Source organism: Eleutherodactylus coqui, chromosome 4 (genome assembly GCF_035609145.1).
Source record: "Eleutherodactylus coqui strain aEleCoq1 chromosome 4, aEleCoq1.hap1, whole genome shotgun sequence".
Lineage (NCBI taxonomy): Eukaryota > Metazoa > Chordata > Amphibia > Anura > Eleutherodactylidae > Eleutherodactylus > Eleutherodactylus coqui.
Window position 1 is genome coordinate 278,325,934 of NC_089840.1, and position 20,391 is coordinate 278,346,324.

A 20,391-nucleotide genomic window follows, 5' to 3' on the forward strand; every position below is an offset into this window, starting at 1 on the left:
TCGTAACTCCTTTATTAATCCATCGACATTGCTGCATGAGGGCTTGTTTTTGTGGGACGAGATGTATTTTTCAATGGTACCATTTAACCCTTTGCAATCCAATTTTGGATTCAGGGTTTCCTAGGGGGGTTTTCTCTTTCTGCCATTATACAATGGCGCCATCTGTTGGCTAGAGCCAATCCTGCGGTATGGGACATGCTGGAAGGGCCCCCCGACAACAGAGTGACTAGTAATGTACAGTAAGAATACCCTGCTGGACGTCTTCCGACATTAGAGCTGTACAGCCTTCAATCAGAATGTCTTTAGATGTCAGACAGTGGATTGGAAAGGGTTAATATACTAACAAACTTGGAAAAAAATTCTAAGTGGAGAGAGATGGAAAAAAATAAAATTGTTCATCTTTCTGTGCCTTTTTCTACAGCGCGAAACTACAACAAAAATGATATGATATCTTTATTCTATGGGTCAGTACTAATGATGAGCGAACGTACTCGGATAGGCACTACTCGTCCGAGTAATGTGCCTTATCCGAGTACCTCCCCGCTCGTGCAGCAAGGTTCGGGGCGCCCCGCTGCTGACAGGTGAGTCGCAGCGGGGAGCGGGGCAGAGCGGGCGGGAGAGAAGGAGAGAAAGATCTCCCCTCCGTTCCTCCCCGCTCTCCCCTGCAGCTCCCCGCTCCGTGCCGGCACCCGAACCTTGCTGCACGAGCGGGGAGGTACTCGGATAAGGCACATTACTCGGACGAGTAGTGCCTATCCGAGTACGTTCGCTCATCTCTAGTCAGTACCATTACTACGATACCAAACGTGTAGTTCCAGTACCAAACCAAGCTACTACAACAGGAATGCTCCATATCTGTGTCCTGCAGAAATCGGCTTTATGCCTGAGTGCAGCAGCCCAGCAAATCATGACCACACTACCACCAGGGGGCCTGAGCAGTGGACCCAGTGGATCTGCTATACCACAAAAAACAAGACCATATACAGCTGTATTGAAAAACAAAAGTAATGGTTCCTGGAAGGTAGGGCCAAAAAAGTAAATGAAAAAAAAGGCTAGTTATTAAGAGGTTAAATGTTGAAATTCTCTGGCGCGATTTCTCAATAAAACGTTTTTGTTTTTTTAAAGGCTTCTTCCCTGACAAGTTCTCTGATGTTTAAAAATAGAAATGTAAGTAAAACATTTTCAACACTGAGAATATTAATATGTCTTCTCCCCTGTGTGAATTTCCTCATGTTTAACAAGATTTGATTTTCTATTAAAAGATTTCCTGCATTGAGAACATGAAAATAGTTTCTTCCCTGTGTGAATTCTCTCATGATTAACAAGACCTGATTTATCTATGAAAAATTTTTCACATTCAGAACATGAAAATGGTTTCTCCCCTGTGTGAATTCTCTGATGTCTAAGAAAACCTTTTTTATAAATAAAAGATTTTCCACATTCTAAACAAGAAAATGGCTCCTCACCTGTGTGAATTTTCTCATGGGTATGAAGACTTAATTTTCGCTTAAAACATTTCCCACATTCTAAACATGAAAATGGCTTCTCACCTGTGTGAATTCTCTGATGCTTAACCAGATCTGATTTATGTGAAAAACATTTCCCACATTCTGAACATAAAAATGGTTTCTCGCCTGTGTGATATATACGATGTGTAACAAGATGTGCTTTCTGGTGAAAACATTTCCCACATTCTGAGCATGAAAATGGCTTCTCACCTGTGTGAATTCTCATATGTGCAACAAGATGTTGTTTCCGGTTAAAACATTTCCCACACTCTGAACATGAATATGGTTTCTCTCTTTTGTGAACGCTCTGATGTAGAACAAGATGTTGTTTACGGTTAAAACATTTCCCACATTCTGAACATAAATATGGTTTCTCTCCTGTGTGAATTCTTTGATGTACAACAAGATGTGTTTTCCGGGTAAAACATTTCCCACATTCTGAGCACGAATATGGTTTCTCTCCTGTGTGACTTCTTTCATGTTCAATAAGACATGATTTATAGTTAAAACCTTTCCCACATTCTGGGCATGAAAATTGTTTTTCCGCTGCATGAATTCTCTGATGAGTAACAAGCTTTGATTTATAGTTAAAACATTTTCCACATTCTGGACATGAAAATGGCTTCACCCCTGTGTGAGTTCTCAGATGCACAACAAGATGTTGTTTATTTTGAAAACATTTCCCACATTCTGAACATAGAAAAGGCTTTTCACCTGTGTGAACTCTCCCATGTCTAACCAGGTCTGATTTAATGGAAAAACATTTTCCACATTCTGAACATGAAAATGGCTTTTCCCCTGTGTGAATCCTCTCATGTTTAACAAGGTCTGATTTAAGTGAAAAACATTTTGCACATTCTGAACACGAAAACGGCTTCTCCCCTGTGTGAATTCTCCCATGTCTAACAAGATCTTTTTTACCTGAAAAACATTTCCCACATTCTGTACATGGATATGTCTTCTTCCCTGTGTGAACTCTTTGATGTTCAACATCCCTTATGTAAATTGTATTTTTCTTAACCAGCTGTGATAAATCAGTAAATGATGATGATGACTCAGATGATAGATCTTTGCCGTAAAGGGCTGAGGATATATCAGGGATAATGGCAGGCTCTTCATATGCATCTTGTAGAATACTGCAATCATCTGCTTTACAATCTGTTAATATCAGTTGTCCCTCAGAGCTCCTGGTGCCGTCATCTGCCAAGATTAAAACAGATTTTTTTAAAAATAACATTAGAATTATACTGATATTTTATGTTATATAAAATGGCCATGCAAATTGCAAGGCATGCAGCAAAATTATTTTTTTTAGTTCAATACTAGAGATGAGCGAACGTGCTCGGCCACGCCCCTTTTTCGCCCGAATACCGCGATTTCCGAGTACTTCCGTACTTGGGCGAAAAAATTCGGGGGGCGCCGTGGCGGCACGGGGGGTAGGAGTGGGGAGTGGGGGGGGGAGAGGGAGAGAGAGAGGGCTCCCCCCTGTTCCCCGCTGCTACCCCCCGCACCGCCACGCCTCTCCCCGCCCCCCGGCGCCCCCCGAATCTTTTCACCCGAGTACTGAAGTACTCGAAAATGGCGGTACTCGGGTGCGTAAGTACTCGAAACGAGTACGTTCGCTCATCTCTATTCAATACTTTTATTAAACTTTTTGCAAAAGGCACATCTTTCAAAGAGAGCAACATTAAACATAGGGAAACAGGGATAAATAGAGGTGAGAGAATGTAAGAAGCTCTAACGAATTAAATCAAAAGTAGAGAAAACATATTTTTGTAACTTAAGTCCATTTTATAGGTTTAAGTTTAATTCTCAGTAATGTGGAGAGCAAACAAAGAAAATAGTCAATGTACCATTCATTAAAGATCCTTAAACCCAAAGATTATTACATATCAAACAGAGGAAAAGCAAACTGGAGTGCAGGACTTATAAAAATATATAGATGTATATCACTAGATAGGTCCATAATGGATACCCCTGTTTGTCTTTTGTTCAGAAACATACCCATTGAGGCCCTAATCTTATGTTCATAAGCACAACGGAACAGGGCCAGGTTTATATAGGAGCCTTATTGGGGCAGGTACAAGATACGGGGTGGACTGGACAGGGAAAACACAGAGCGAATAACATGGAACAGGAGACCAGGTCAAGGAACATGGAAATAGGACTCAGGAGAGCTATTCAGCATACTTAAATAGTTCAATAGGCTACTGCTCTGAGTTCAGGTCATAAGTTCGAATCCTAACAGTAGCCTCCTCCTTCCAGGATGGCCTTCGGGTACCTTCTGTAAAAATTCCCCGATGAGCCCTGGAGCGTGAACATTCTCCGTCGGGCCATATTTCTTCTATTGCATGGGGTATTGTAACCCTTCTCTCCACTTTCTGGAGTCCAAAATGTTCACCACTTCAAACTCCTCCTCTCCTTTGACTGGTGGAGGAGGTGGTTGAGTCTTTCCCAAAAAGGGGGTTTCTGTAAATGGCTTCAAGGAGGGTTACGTGGAACACTGTGTAGATCTTCAGACTGCTAGACCAAATGCTACTTGGCCCTGCCTTTCCATGATTGGAAAAGGCTCCAGAAATTTTGGCCCGAGCTTGAGAGAAAGGACATGGCTCTTTAGGTATCTTGTAGAAAGCCATACCTTGTCCCCTACCTGAAGGATGGCCCTGTGATGGCAATCACAGCTTGCTTGTAGCTTGCCTGCTCCTCATGCAGAATTTCCTTCAACTTTTCTTGTGTTTCCTGTAATGTTGCAATTCTGTAGTAGACAAGGGGATAGGGGTCTCTATGTGGGAGCCCGGAATAAAGACAGAATGAAACCCATTGTTCGCAAAATAATGGGATCTGCAAAGGTAGAACAATGTCTAGCATTGTTGTACGTGAACTCCACAAAATCGGTAGGCAACCCACCTACCTTTATGACTTATTTTTGGGTCACTTCCCAGTAAGAAACAAAAGGCATAAGCTTAAATGTCGCACTTAATGTGAGGTTAAAAGTTGGTGTTAGTTGGGGGATCATGCATTTGCCAGTCGCCAAGGCATCCAGTCATATTGTCATTTTTGGGCATAAAAATGTATAGAAGTTAGTTATTAGACCCTTTATCGGCATCTGCAAGCGAAGTTTGGTGAGAAGTTTTTCAGTCCAGTCATCCTCTGCAAGTTCATGTGTTACGCTTATTGCATAAACTTTGTGGTTGCATGATATGGAAATAATGGGAACACACAAAATCAATTATCCTGGAGATGGGAGATGAAATGTCTTGTTTGTTCTTTTGGTCTGACAGTTGGACTGGGTGGAATACAGATGATAGATTCACACTATGCCCAGGGCCATGCAAAACTTCTTCCAGAATTCTGCTGTGAACTGGACCCCCTGTCAGAAACTACATCTTCAGGAATACCATGAAGTTTGAATATTTCTCTGTTCCAGTTCCGCTTTATACTCCGCAGTAGGAATCCCTACGGGGCAAGGAATAAAGTAAGCCATCTTAGTAAGCCGGTCTACCACCACAAGAAGAGTGACCATCCCATTTGAGATACCGGGATGGCCAGCCAGTTTAGAGTCATGGATCTGCTTTAGGACTTCAAGTCGACCCGCGTCTGGAATTTACTGTTTGTTTTTCTGCATCTAGAATCCTTTCTTGTATAAAAGTTTTACTTCTCCTGAAGGTTTTTGAGGAAAGGGTCACTTTCATACCCTTGTTAGTAATTCTTTAGGATTGAGGATTCCCACAAAAATTTTTGGGACCAGAATATTACTATCCATCTCAGCCTCCTCCCCTGATTCAGCCTGTAGGGGGTAGCGATTCTTAATAGTGATCTTTAGTTCCCAGTAATCAATGCACAGTCAAAGAGTAGAATCTATGTTTTCAATTAAGAATATGGGTGCTCCCACCGGGAAATAAGTGGACCAGATCAAGCCCTTCTTTAGATTTTCATCCAAGTATTTCCGGAAGGTTTTTAACTCTGGTTACAAAGGGTTATAGATAGAGATGAGCGAGCATACTCGCTAAGGCTAACTACTCGAGCGAGTAGTGCCTTAGTCGAGTATCTGCCCGCTCGTTTCTAAAGATTTCGGCTGCCGGCGCGGGTGACAGGTGAGTTGCGGGAGTGAGCAAGGGGAAGTGGGGGGGGGGGGGGAGAGGGATCTCCCTTCCGTTCCTCTCCGCTCTCCCCCGCCGCCGGCAGCCGAATCTTTAGAGACGAGCGGGCAGATACTCGACTAAGGCACTACTCGCTCGAGTAGTTAACCTTAGCGAGTATACTCGCTCATCTCTAGTTATAGATATGCCCAAATGGAATAGAAGATCCAGGGATCAGCTCAATAGGACAGTCATACGGCTGATGAGGGTGCAGTTGATCTGCATTCTTTTTGCTGCAGATGTCGTTGAACAGCTGGTATTGTGGTGGCAACTTCACGTTTTCTAGATGAGTACACTTGGGGTCTGGCCCCTGACTGAAGGTGGGCAGCTTTGATCGTCAATTCTCCTTATAATGCTCTGAAGGGAATGTGATAGTTCTTGATTCCCAGTTGATGGCCGGGCTGTGGGTAGAGAACCAAGAGATCCTTAGGATGACTGGAAATTTCGGAGATGATATGAGATGAAAACTGATCGTCTTATGATCATCTGGCTCAATGTGAATATACAGTTCACTTGTCTCCTGAGTGACGGGTCTAGAAACCAGGGGGGGTCCATCCACCATTTCCATGTCAACAGGTTAGGTTTTAGCTCTGGTTGCAATTTGATATTTAAGAGCATATTGGCTGTCCATGAAGTTCCCTCCTGCTCCTGAATCTAACATGGCAGTACCTAGGATTGTGTGGCTCACCGTCATGATCTTGATAGGGATAATTAAATTGAGGCATGGGTAATGCCTCTCCTTGTCTTCGTGAGTGACTAGAATAGAATGGCTGAAAAAGCAGTATCTGGATCTTTCTTTTAGGGTTTGTTAATGATTGTAATTTGGAATCTCATTTTGCAATAATTTCCAACCTGCTTAGACACTTCTATCCTTAAGAACATTCAGCTATTGGATCCTTCCTACCCTCTCTTGGAGTTCATGAAAATCTGCCCTTCTGAATTCCAACCTTGAGATCTTGGTCTTCTCAGGTCTTCCTCCCCTTGCTATCTAAAATTCAAGGATGGCATAATCACTGCCTCCTAAAGTCCCAGCAACCCATACTTCCTCAACCATTTCCTCCCTGTTGGTAATTTTTCTTTGTTCTTTCTTTCCACTTCTAATAGCAAGGTTCTCAAATGTATTAATTAGCTGTATATTTTTACCTGGCCTTTTACTTCTCTTTTGATGTTGTTCTAGTTTAAAGCTCTCCTGATGAGTGTAGCTAGGCACCTGCCAAATAAATGCTTACCTGTTTTTGTAAGCTGTAACAGCTGTAACCCACCTCTAGCAAGTGGTCCATCATACAGGTAATTCACTTCATGATCTGGAAATCCAAATGTTTGCTGATGGCACCATCGATGTAACCAGATGTTCACCTCTAGAATCCTGTTCCATCTTCTTATTCCATGTCGTGGGAAATTTGGTTTGTTTGGCTAAAACTAGCAGTGACAGCTGTTTTAATGCCCATGATAGAGAGACATTCCCAGGTAAATCCCAATTGTGAAGAAAAACATAGGTTCGGTAAGAATGTTCGTAATCTGTCCGAATTTTTGTCAAAAGTTTATAACCTGCGTTGAGCGATTTGTTCTAAATGAGCCTGCATTTGTTGGATCTTTATCAGAACCTGCCTCTGCACTAGAAATGCCCAGGATATACCCTATGCCAGAGGCCCAATGGAGGACCAATGCGTTTTGTCCCTAGTAGTAGGCGATTCATGATGGCAGTACGACTCTAATGTTTTTCTGCGACACCATGCACCAGTTTGGCAGGGTGCCCTTCTGAAACATCCTCCTCTTCCTCTAGTAAGATCCTGCAATGACTCTTCCTGCCTGTCCATGTTGGGTCATGTATCTCATTAGTTTCCAACTCTTCCTTTTTGTCGTCATTCTCCTGAGTGGATTCTCTGCTAAAGCGAGTACTGGGAGCTTGCATCTCCGCTTCTGCATCTCCTTGAGGACACGTTGCCCGTGGAGGTCTGACCATGCACATTGACCCACCTTCATCTTTCTCTTGGGAGGTAAAAAAATAAATGGGCATCAGTGTATTAGTTTTCTATCTCTGGTTGTTTGGACTGCCCTCGTTGACATCCATTACACTGAATGATCAAACAGTTCCTCATATCGATCCATGTGGACTGCTTTGCAGTCTGCAGGAGGATTTGGCATGGATGAAGTAGAGGGGGGATGACTGACTGCTGTGTGCCTGCTACCGTACTGGGAGGACAAGGCAGTAGTTTAAGCATTCTGTATCATCCATTTTATGACCTGTTCAGAGTGCTGCGGATGTAATGCACAAGCAGAACCACTTCCAAGGAATAGCAGTGGGCTTTCCTCGCCTGCTGCAAAACATGGAACCGTTGCTTTAGTGGGAGACACTTGGCACGTCCTCTACCACATCCAATACCACATCCACTATTTCCTGCTTTCATCATGTTTTATTGTACTTAATTTTTTTGTTTACTTTTTAGTTTTACTTAACTTTCAGCTATGGTAGTTTGCAGAAGACCACTTGCAGCTGTGTCACATGAGCTATTAGTTTGTATTGGCCAAACTTCAGATTTTAAGTAACCTCTGAGGCCGCTGACTCACACTGTCTTTTTGCAGTGTTTGCAGTAAATTAAAACTGTGCAGCTCCATTACACAGCATTAACAATCTTAAGCATAAATATGCAAACATTTATTCTTAACTTCTTACCTCCCCAAGTTTGTATCCAGAAGTCACTCTTTCCTTTTGTACATCCACAGTCTAAATTATCTGATGTACCTTTGCTGGAGTGCTCCCATTGCTAACTCGACACACATCAGAAAATGCTTTCCTTCTTCATTAAATATACACTCCCCAAATCTTGTTACGTAGTCTCTCTCACATGCACTCGTTTGGAGAAAATGTATCGAGGAACCATCTACACGCCACCCTCATTCAAAAGCTGTGGATTAGAGTATTAAGTCATGTCTTTTACCTGGTGATGGGAGGGACTGGTGGTCCTCCATCATGATGTCCTTGTACAGATCCTTGTGTCCTTCTAAATACTCCCACTCCTCCATGGAGAAATAGACAGTGACGTCCTGACACCTTATAGGAACCTGACAACACAATGATACCGTCATCACCCAGACACGTTATACCACCATAGCGTTACTGTATAATGTCCCAGCATTCCCAGCAGCGTCACCTCTCCAGTCAGCAGCTCAATCATCTTGTTGGTGAGTTCTAGGATCTTCTGCTCATTGATCTCCTCCAGTATCAGGGGGTGAGGTAGAGGCCCTGTGATTGGGCTCAGGGGTCTTCCCCATCCATCAGACAGCGGGGCCTGAAAGCCATCACTAAAAGTCTTCTTCACTCCCGTGTAATCCTGTTTATGGGGAGATACATCCATAAATATCCCTGCAGATATTCCCAGAGTCCTTCATGTCTCCAGTTATGTAATTGTTTATCAAAGGAAATGTCCAATTTTGCCAACAAAAGGGGCAATGTTGGAGGATTGACTCAAACAAGCCACAGGGCCATTTTACACTGAACGTTAATCGTTCACATTCTCGCAGAAACCTGAATGATAACCGTTGAGTGTAATTGCCAGCAGCAAATGAACGACAAATTATATAATTCATTCATATTTCAGTTTTTGCATGTCTAAAAGTAAAACAGCAATTGGCTTGCGTGAAAAAGCAGTCATTCATCTGCGAACAACAATCTGTTACTTTCATTGGAGGTAGGTGGGTCGGCACGATCTTCGGCCCACCTGGCTCCATTTATCGAGCAATCCTGCTCCTGTGTGAAAGCACCAGAGCGATTATCGCCATGACTGCTGTTGAACACTGAAGCACATGACAGTTGTCCCGTGTAGAAGGGCCCTTGCTTACCTATTAGATCCAGCACTCTGGTTCTCTGAGATGCATATTATCTACACGGATGCAGCGATCACGTCACGTAAACAAAAAGTGACAACTACAGCCAATCATTGGCCTCATCGCATACCAACAATAATACTAAATAATCAACCCTGAGGCCTGTGATTGGTTGCAGTGGTCACATACTGTACATGACATCACTGTCGCAGTCAGCTAAACAGATCCCATCAGTGAGCAACTGGAACTCACTGGCAATTAAGGCTTGTTTAATGGATTTATTCTCTTACCCAAAATTGCCCTGTTTTTGTCTGAAACCATCATAGATAAGAATGATGGACCGTGACGTCATCCCCAGAATCTCTCACCTCTCCTGTAAGCTGGAAGAATATCTCTAGGGTGAGGTTGAATATACTTTCCGCCATCTTGTCCCGGTTCCTCTCCATCCTTGATGGGTCAATTGGGACAATTATGTCACATAGAAAATATCAGCCGAGGATCCTGAATGGGGAGAAGAGACAATGTAACATCATACGAAATCTCCTGGAATAATACAATTAGTGGAGATAAAAGGGGAAACCAGCGAGGAGGTGATAAAGTGTAGATGTTGTGTTCTCTTTTTGTACAGGTTGGAACAGGAGATGAATAGTTTGTCAAGGCAGTTCCTTCCTGTCTGAGGGCAAAGCATGTTCCACCTTCACATGCTGACTATAGGCAATCACAGACTAACAGCGATTCAAGTATGAAGTTGAAAAACTAGGGATCCGACAGCGCCTTCCCAAGTCCCCTCACCTGGGATCACGGGAGTAGACAATTTCGTATCATCTTGGATCTATTTGGGCATAAAAAAAACAAGGTACAAACACCAACAGTCTTTATACAACCACGGTAGAGGACAATTTGTATACATCTCACCACTCCATGATAGTCCCTGGAAAAATTAATTGTTTTAGGATTTGTTTATACATAGCAAATACGCCAAGATGAGGGGAGGAAACGTGGCGACCTCGGATTCCGCGCTGCAAATTTGGTTGTGTGCATTGGGCCTTATTGAATAACCTTCTCTCTCTATATACAGTCAGTCCCTCAGTGTCACCAATATTTTTGATAATCGAAAAACTCCTTTAAGAGACATACTTGTAAGGTGCTGCATTTTTTTTTAGCAACTAGATAGAAATATTACAAATGATTTTTTAAAATGACATTCTTAAAGTCAAGTGCTTAAAATGAATAAAAATAGAATATTCACGCACCCCGGCAGCTCCTTGTCCAGCACTGCAGCCCTGATGCCCGCTGCATGTAAGAAGCCGTGGCTGGTCATGTGCTGTACATGGTGCGTGTGACCACTAGAAGAATCACTGCTGAAGCTTGTGAATGGCCGCGTATATACACCTCTATGTGTATATACTGAGGAGAATCTACCTCACCTCTATGTGTATATACTGAGGAGAATCTACCTCAACTCTATGTGTATATACTAAGGAGAATCTACCTCACCTCTGTGTGTATATACTGAGGAGAATCTACCTCACCTCTATGTGTATATACTGAGGAGAATCTACCTCACCTCTCTGTGTATATACTGAGGAGAATCTAACTGACCTCTATGTGCATATACTGAGGAGAATCTACCTCCCCTCTATGTGTATATACTGAGGAGAATCTACCTCACCTCTGGGTGTATATACTGAGGAGAATCTACCTCACCTCTGGGTGTATATACTGAGGAGAAGCTACCTCACCTCTGGGTGTATATACTGAGGAGAATCTACCTCACCTCTCTGTGTATATACTGAGGAGAATCTACCTCACCTCTATGTGTATATACTGAGGAGTATCTACCTCACCTCTGGGTGTATATACTGAGGAGAATCTACCTCACCTCTATGTGTATATACTGAGGAGAATCTACCTCACCTCTATGTGTATATACTGAGGAGAATCTACCTCACCTCTGTGTGTATATACTGAGGAGAATCTACCTCACCTCTATGTGTATATACTGAGGAGTATCTACCTCACCTCTGTGTGTATATACTGAGGAGTATATACCTGATCTCTGTGTGTATATACTGCAGAAAATCATCCTGACCCCTGTGTGCATATACTGAGGGGAATCTACCTCACCTCTGTGTGTATATACTGAGGAGAATCTACCTCACCTCTATGTGTATATACTGAGGAGAATCTACCTCACCTCTGGGTGTATATACTGAGGAGAATCTACCTCACCTCTGGGTGTATATACTGAGGAGAATCTACCTCACCTCTGGGTGTATATACTGAGGAGAATCTACCTCACCTCTCTATATGTATATACTGAGGAGAATCTACCTCACCTCTATGTGTATACACTGAGGAGAATCTACCTCACCTCTGTGTGTATATACTGAAGAGAATCTACCTCACCTCTGTGTGTATATACTGAGGAGAATCTACCTCACCTCTGTGTGTATATACTGAGGAGAATCTACCTCACCTCTATGTGTATATACTGAGGAGAATCTACCTCACCTCTGGGTGTATATACTGAGGAGAATCTACCTCACCTCTCTATATGTATATACTGAGGAGAATCTACCTCACCTCTATGTGTATACACTGAGGAGAATCTACCTCACCTCTGTGTGTATATACTGAAGAGAATCTACCTCACCTCTGTGTGTATATACTGAGGAGAATCTACCTCACCTCTGTGTGTATATACTGAGGAGAATCTACCTCACCTCTATGTGTATATACTGAGGAGAATCTACCTCACCTCTGTGTGTATATACTGAGGAGAATCTACCTCACCTCTGTGTGTATATACTGAGGAGAATCTACCTCACCTGTATGTGTATATACTGAGGAGAATCTACCTCACCTCTGTGTGTATATACTGAGGAGAATCTACCTCACCTCTATGTGTATACACTGAGGAGAATCTACCTCACCTCTATGTGTATACACTGAGGAGAATCTACCTCACCTCTATGTGTATACACTGAGGAGAATCTACCTCACCTCTATGTGTATACACTGAGGAGAATCTACCTCACCTCTCTGTGTATACACTGAGGAGAATCTACCTCACCTCTCTGTGTATACACTGAGGAGAATCTACCTCACCTCTCTGTGTATACACTGAGGAGAATCTACCTCACCTCTCTGTGTATATACTGAGGAGAATCTACCTCACCTCTATGTGTATATACTGAGGAGAATCTACCTCACCTCTATGTGTATATACTGAGGAGAATCTACCTCACCTCTATGTGTATATACTGAGGAGAATCTACCTCACCTCTATGTGTATATACTGAGGAGAATCTACCTCACCTCTATGTGTATATACTGAGGAGAATCTACCTCAACTCTATGTGTATATACTAAGGAGAATCTACCTCACCTGTGTGTGTATATACTGAGGAGAATCTACCTCACCTCTATGTGCATATACTGAGGAGAATCTACCTCACCTCTCTGTGTATATACTGAGGAGAATCTAACTGACCTCTATGTGCATATACTGAGGAGAATCTACCTCCCCTCTATGTGTATATACTGAGGAGAATCTACCTCACCTCTGGGTGTATATACTGAGGAGAATCTACCTCACCTCTGGGTGTATATACTGAGGAGAAGCTACCTCACCTCTGGGTGTATATACTGAGGAGAATCTACCTCACCTCTCTATGTGCATATACTGAGGAGAATCTACCTGACCTCTCTGTGTATATACTGAGGAGAATCTACCTCACCTCTATGTGTATATACTGAGGAGTATCTACCTCACCTCTGGGTGTATATACTGAGGAGAATCTACCTCACCTCTATGTGTATATACCGAGGAGAATCTACCTCACCTCTATGTGTATATACTGAGGAGAATCTACCTCACCTCTGTGTGTATATACTGAGGAGAATCTACCTCACCTCTATGTGTATATACTGAGGAGTATCTACCTCACCTCTGTGTGTATATACTGAGGAGTATATACCTGATCTCTGTGTGTATATACTGCAGAAAATCATCCTGACCCCTGTGTGCATATACTGAGGGGAATCTACCTCACCTCTGTGTGTATATACTGAGGAGAATCTACCTCACCTCTATGTGTATATACTGAGGAGAATCTACCTCACCTCTGGGTGTATATACTGAGGAGAATCTACCTCACCTCTGGGTGTATATACTGAGGAGAATCTACCTCACCTCTGGGTGTATATACTGAGGAGAATCTACCTCACCTCTCTATATGTATATACTGAGGAGAATCTACCTCTCCTCTATGTGTATACACTGAGGAGAATCTACCTCACCTCTGTGTGTATGTACTGAAGAGAATCTACCTCACCTCTGTGTGTATATACTGAGGAGAATCTACCTCACCTCTGTGTGTATATACTGAGGAGAATCTACCTCACCTCTATGTGTATATACTGAGGAGAATCTACCTCACCTCTGTGTGTATATACTGAGGAGAATCTACCTCACCTCTGTGTGTATATACTGAGGAGAATCTACCTCACCTGTATGTGTATATACTGAGGAGAATCTACCTCACCTCTGTGTGTATATACTGAGGAGAATCTACCTCACCTCTATGTGTATACACTGAGGAGAATCTACCTCACCTCTATGTGTATACACTGAGGAGAATCTACCTCACCTCTATGTGTATACACTGAGGAGAATCTACCTCACCTCTATGTGTATACACTGAGGAGAATCTACCTCACCTCTATGTGTATACACTGAGGAGAATCTACCTCACCTCTCTGTGTATACACTGAGGAGAATCTACCTCACCTCTCTGTGTATACACTGAGGAGAATCTACCTCACCTCTCTCTGTATATACTGAGGAGAATCTACCTCACCTCTATGTGTATATACTGAGGAGAATCTACCTCACCTCTATGTGTATATACTGAGGAGAATCTACCTCACCTCTATGTGTATATACTGAGGAGAATCTACCTCACCCCTATGTGTATATACTGAGGAGAATCTACCTCACCTCTGTGTGTATATACTGGGGAGAATCTACCTCACCTCTATGTGTATATACTGGGGAGAATCTACCTCACCTCTGTGTGTATATACTGAGGAGAATCTACCTCACCTCTGTGTGTATATACTGGGGAGAATCTACCTCACCTCTATGTGTATATACTGGGGAGAATCTACCTCACCTCTGTGTGTATATACTGAGGAGAATCTACCTCACCTCTGTGTGTATATACTGAGGAGAATCTACCTCACCTCTGTGTGTATATACTGAGGAGAATCTACCTCAACTCTATATGTATATACTGAGGAGAATCTACCTCACCTCTCTGTGTATATACTGAGGATAATCTACCTCACCTCTATGTGTATATACTGAGGAGAATCTACCTCACCTCTCTGTGTATATACTGGGGAGAATCTACCTCACCTCTCTGTGTATATACTGAGGAGAATCTACCTCACCTCTCTGTGTATATACTGAGGAGAATCTACCTCACCTCTATGTGTATACACTGAGGAGAATCTACCTCACCTCTATGTGTATATACTGTGGAGAATCTACCTCACCTCTGTGTGTATATACTGAGGAGAATCTACCTCACCTCTATGTGTATATACTGAGGAGAATCTACCTCACCTCTATGTGTATATACTGAGGAGAATCTACCTCACCTCTGTGTGTATATACTGAGGAGAATCGACCTCACCTCTATCTGTATATACTGAGGAGAATCTACCTCACCTCTGTGTGTATATACTGAGGAGAATCGACCTCACCTCTATCTGTATATACTGAGGAGAATCTACCTCACCTCTGTGTGTATATACTGAGGAGAATCTACCTCACCTCTATCTGTATATACTGAGGAGAATCGACCTCACCTCTATGTGTATATACTGAGGAGAATCTACCTCACCTCTATGTGTATATACTGAGGAGAATCTACCTCATCTCTGTGTGTATATACTGAGGAGAATCGACCTCACCTCCGTGTGTATATACTGAGGAGAATCTACCTCACCTCTATGTGTATACACTGAGGAGAATCTACCTCACCTCTATGTGTATATACTGTGGAGAATCTACCTCACCTCTGTGTGTATATACTGAGGAGAATCTACCTCACCTCTATGTGTATATACTGAGGAGAATCTACCTCACCTCTATGTGTATATACTGAGGAGAATCTACCTCACCTCTGTGTGTATATACTGAGGAGAATCGACCTCACCTCTATCTGTATATACTGAGGAGAATCTACCTTACCTCTGGGTGTATATACTGAGGAGAATCTACCTCACCTCTGTGTGTATATATACAGGTGGGCACACAACGGGGTCGGGGGATTCTGGGAGAGACTACATGTAGAAGTGCGGTGGGCACACAGAAGGCGGTGATGCTGCTAGACACACGGCCATGAGGTAGCACTGCAGGGGCCCTGAGCTGAGCTCATACTCCTGGCCCACCTCGTCCTGCCTGCTGGTACACTAGTGTGGCCTGTCCAGCTCTGATGATACAAGTACAAGGTTCCTATATTATCAATTGTGTATCGCATCCTCCGTCACCCAACCGCCTGCAGTCACTATAGTCTTGTCAGCCGTAATACACCCCGTCCATCCGTCTACATAACCATCATTACTTACTACCACTTGCAGCCGGACAGGAGCCGTGGGGTTGTTCTGTGCTTACAGGACCTCTGATGATGTCACCGTCATGTGATCAGTGAGTGGGAGGAGACAAGGGGTCACATGACCAGGTCTCTCGGCTCAGTGGATGCAGGACTCTGCTGTGTGAGAATGTATTTAGAGAGTGGATGGAGCAGAGCCGAGCGAGTGTGAGACAGAGGAGCGGAGCCGAGCGTGTGCGAGACGGAGGAGCGGAGCCGAGCGTGTGCGAGACGGAGGAGCGGAGCCGAGCGTGTGCGAGACGGAGGAGCGGAGCCGAGCGTGTGCGAGACGGAGGAGCGGAGCCGAGCGTGTGCGAGACGGAGGAGCGGAGCCGAGCGTGTGCGAGACGGAGGAGTGGAGCCGAGTGTGTGCGAGACGGAGGAGCAGAGCCGAGCGTGTGCAAGACGGAGGAGCAGAGCCGAGCGTGTGCAAGACGGAGGAGCAGAGTCGAGCGTGTGCAAGACGGAGGAGCAGAGCCGAGCGTGTGCAAGACGGAGGAGCGGAGCCGTGTGTGGGGGACGGAGGATCAGAGACTAGCGTGTGCGAGACGGATGAACAGACCCAAACGTGTGCGAGACAGATGAGCGGAGCCGAGCCTGTGACAGACGGAGGAGCGGAGCCGAGTGTGTTGGAGATGAGGGAGGGGAGGGGAGCTGAGCGCGTGCAAGACGGAGGAGCAGAGCTGAGTGCGAGTGAGACGGAAGGGCGGAGCCGAGTGTGTGTGAGACGGAAGGTCGGAGCTGAATATGTGTGAGACGAAGGAGCGGAGCCAAGTGTGTGCTGTCCACGTAGGGGGCCGTATATGTGTAAAAAACATGTAGGGGACTGTATACCCCGTTTCTCCCAAAATAAGTCCTAGTTATAGTTAACATAAAAAGTTAATTTAAATAGTGTCCAGACATCTATACATGTAAAAAGTAAAGTCTTATGGAAGAAATATTAATGTTCAACCCTGTCTTATTTTCATGGAAACAAGGTATGTGTAGATACTAGCTGATATACCCGGCTTCGCCCAAGTTAATTCGAGTTAATTTGCTCACACTTAAAATTTTATGAAGTCAAAGTTACTTTAGAAAAAACTGAGGAATAAAATATGTATACACATAGAGGAGCGTCAGATTCTCCTCAGGCTGCATGTATGGATGTGCCTCTGCAGAATGTGCCACCCCTCCCACTTTCATTTAGGACCCAAAGAATACTCGTGCCAAATTTCACACTTGTACAACACCGGGAAGTTACATTTTATAGGGGGTCAATTACTTTTGCAATTAGCATTTAACCCTTTGCAATCTAATTTTGGATTCAAGGTTTCCTAGGGGGCTTTCTCTTTCTGCCATTATACAATGGCGCCATCTGCTGGCTAGAGCCAGTCTTGCAGTATGTGACATGCCAGAGGCCCCCGACAACAGAGCGGCCAGTAATATGCAGTAAGAATACCCTGGCGGACGTCTTCCAACATCATAGCTGTACACACTTCAATCGGAATGTCTTCAGACGTCAGACAGTGGATTGGAAAGGGTTAATAATCAAGTTACAATCCCTTTACTCTTCGTACTTAGGGCCTAAAGAAGCCCCTAGTCCTACCCGCAACCCCTGTCCCTACCTACTTGCCCCCCTAGGCTAGGCCCTAGGGCGACAATTGGGCTCACTAGGGATGCGGGGCAGGAGGCAGAATCACAGACAAATACAGGTAAAAACACAAAGGCGGGTCAGGCAAACCGGGTCAGCAACAGGAGAGAACGAGGTACAAGGGGTCAGGCAAAGGCAAAGTCAGGTCCAAAGCAAGTGAGTCAAAAAAGGGCATCAATCCAAGGTAACGCAGGGGTAGCAGGAGACCAAACATACACTAGCAAGGTCTGAAGGAAACTGAGCAGTTTAAATGCTGTCAGAACTCCCGCCCCAATAGCTGATTGGGGTGGGGAGCCTGACAGCAGCAGGACCCATTCACAGGACGGTGGGAGAAACAGCTCCCAGCGCCTGCTAAAGACAGACAGAGACCCAGACCTCAAGCAGGGAGTCCAGAACAGAGACCCAGACATCAAGCAACGAGTGCAGAGCAAGCACACCTGGGTGTCATGGCAATGGATGGCAGCGAGGGATGGCACCTGCCGCATCCTCCGCAACCTGGTTACCTAGACGCCCGCCCCGAGCACTGGAGCACGTGCCTAGAGCCAGTGTCCAGGATTATGGCGGCCAGAGGAGGTCACAAAGACCGGGTCTCCCCTGTGCCGTACCCCCACAGCTTGGGTGATAGGACCGGCAGTGCGGGTTTGGAGACCCCGAGAGCCGCCGGTCTTGACAGTTACATTACATCGGGGTGCACTTACTTTTGCACTTAGCATTGAATAATCAAGTTGTGATCCCATTACTCTTCCTATTTAGGACCTAAAGAATGTTCCTGCCAAATTTCATGTTTGTACGGCATCAGGAAGTTAGAAAATTAGATTAGGTGCATTACACAAAATTAAAGTTCTGTAGTGACAAGAGCCATTTTGTCATTCGTGTGTTTTATTTTTTTGTTTTACTTTATTCAGGTTAAGGGGGCATGGTCAGAAATCAACCGAAATTATTAGCTCAAGAAATAGTATTTTAATGCCTCTAGTGCCGTCTTAACTGCTAAACACTTCCGTTCAACGATGGCTTAATTTTTCTCGGTAGGGGACAGCTTCTGACTTAAATATACGATTAGATGTTCTTTACCATTTATCGTTTGGGATAACCCTGCACCCACCCCGTGTCAGAAGCTTCTGTCTGCTCTATAAACTCTTTGGTGACATCAGGGCTGATTAGTACTGGCTGCTGGCACAAAGCAGCCTTCAGGCTCTGAAAGGCCTTCTCTGCCTCTGGAGTCCACGTCACCATCACTGACTTTTGACCTTTTGTCAAGTCAGTCAATGGTGCCGCTATGGAGGCAAAATTTGGCATAAACCTGCGGTAATACCCTGGGATGCCAAGAAAAGCTTTGACCTGTTTCTTAGTCAACTCTGTATGGCATCCACCTGATTGACCTGTGGTTTGATTTCACTTCTGCCAATGATGTAGCCAAAGTATTTGGCTTCCTCCAAGCCTAAGGCGCACTTTTCTTGGTTTATGGTCAGGCCTGTAACTGTTATTGCATCCAAGACCGCCTGCACTTTGTAAAAGGTGACTTTCCCAATCCGAACTGTAAATGACCACATCTTCCAGGTATGCAGCGAAATAGTCACTATGTGGCTTCAAACTCTGGTCCATCAACTTCAGAAAAGTAGCCTGCGCCCCGTGCAGTCCAAGTGGCATGTTTTTGTTTTAGAGCAAACCACCTGGATTGCCAAATGCGGTTTTCTCTTTGACTTCATCCGTCAAAGGTATTTGCCAGTACTCTTTTGTAAGATCAAGAGTGGTAATATATCTGGCATTATCTAATCTCACAATCAGCTCATCCCCCCTTGGCATGGGGTAAACATTGAACCTAGAGATTTCATTTAGCTTTCTGACATGCTATTTGGTTTGGGAATAAAAAAAATGGTGCTTGACCACCCACTCTTTGACTTCTCAATCACTCCTAACTCAAGCATGTGCTTAACCTTGGCACAGATTGCTTATCTACATGCTTCCAGTATCCTGTACAGTTTTAGGTTTACCTTCATCCCAGGCTCAGTTAGTATGTCATGCTTTGTTACATGGGTGCGACCCGGCCGTTCGGAGAACTTCATTTTGCTTCTCTGCAGAAAGTCTTTGGCTTCTTGTTGTTGCACTGAGAAGGAGTCTCCTATTCTAAGGGTGCCTTCACACTTGCGATCGCAATATCGCTGCGATTTTTTAACGCAAATGTCGATGGGACTTTCTAATGTTAAAAAAAACAAAACACAGAAATATCGCAGGTTTATGCTTTGTGATTTTCGTGCAACACATTTTTAACATTAGAAAGTCCCATTGACATTTGCATTAAAAAAACACAGCGATATCGCGATTGCAAGTGTGAAGGCACCCTTATTGTGGGAAAAGTTTGCGGCACCTTTTCCTACCTATTACCAGAGGCACCCAATGATTTCCTAAACTTCCAGGGCTTAATTAAATTAACATGATAGATCTTGTATGGCTTTCTTCTCTCCAGTTGGTGTACTTTATAATTTATGTCTCCAACCTTGTCTACTATTTCCTATGGACCTTGTCACTTGGTGAGAAATTTGCTTTCCACCGTAGGTATCGAGACCAGAACATGGCCCCCATAGTTAACATTTCTAACCTTGGCAGGCTGATTATACACTCTTCTC

The 20,391-nt window shown here is 44.1% G+C and overlaps 1 protein-coding gene across 1 annotated transcript in view; it reads right to left on the reverse strand.

The window, feature by feature from the left end:
- Positions 1 to 20,391, reverse strand: part of LOC136626721 (zinc finger protein 850-like) — a 129,111-nt gene that overhangs the window by 83,636 nt on the left and 25,084 nt on the right. Inside the window, exons 2-5 of the mRNA XM_066601728.1 lie at positions 9,841 to 9,973; positions 8,800 to 8,979; positions 8,587 to 8,710; positions 1,467 to 2,708 (exon numbers count right to left, since the gene is read on the reverse strand). Coding sequence (XP_066457825.1) covers positions 1,467 to 2,708; positions 8,587 to 8,710; positions 8,800 to 8,979; positions 9,841 to 9,918 — 1,624 coding nt within the window. The 5' untranslated portion in view covers positions 9,919 to 9,973. The remainder of the gene's footprint in view (positions 1 to 1,466; positions 2,709 to 8,586; positions 8,711 to 8,799; positions 8,980 to 9,840; positions 9,974 to 20,391) is intronic.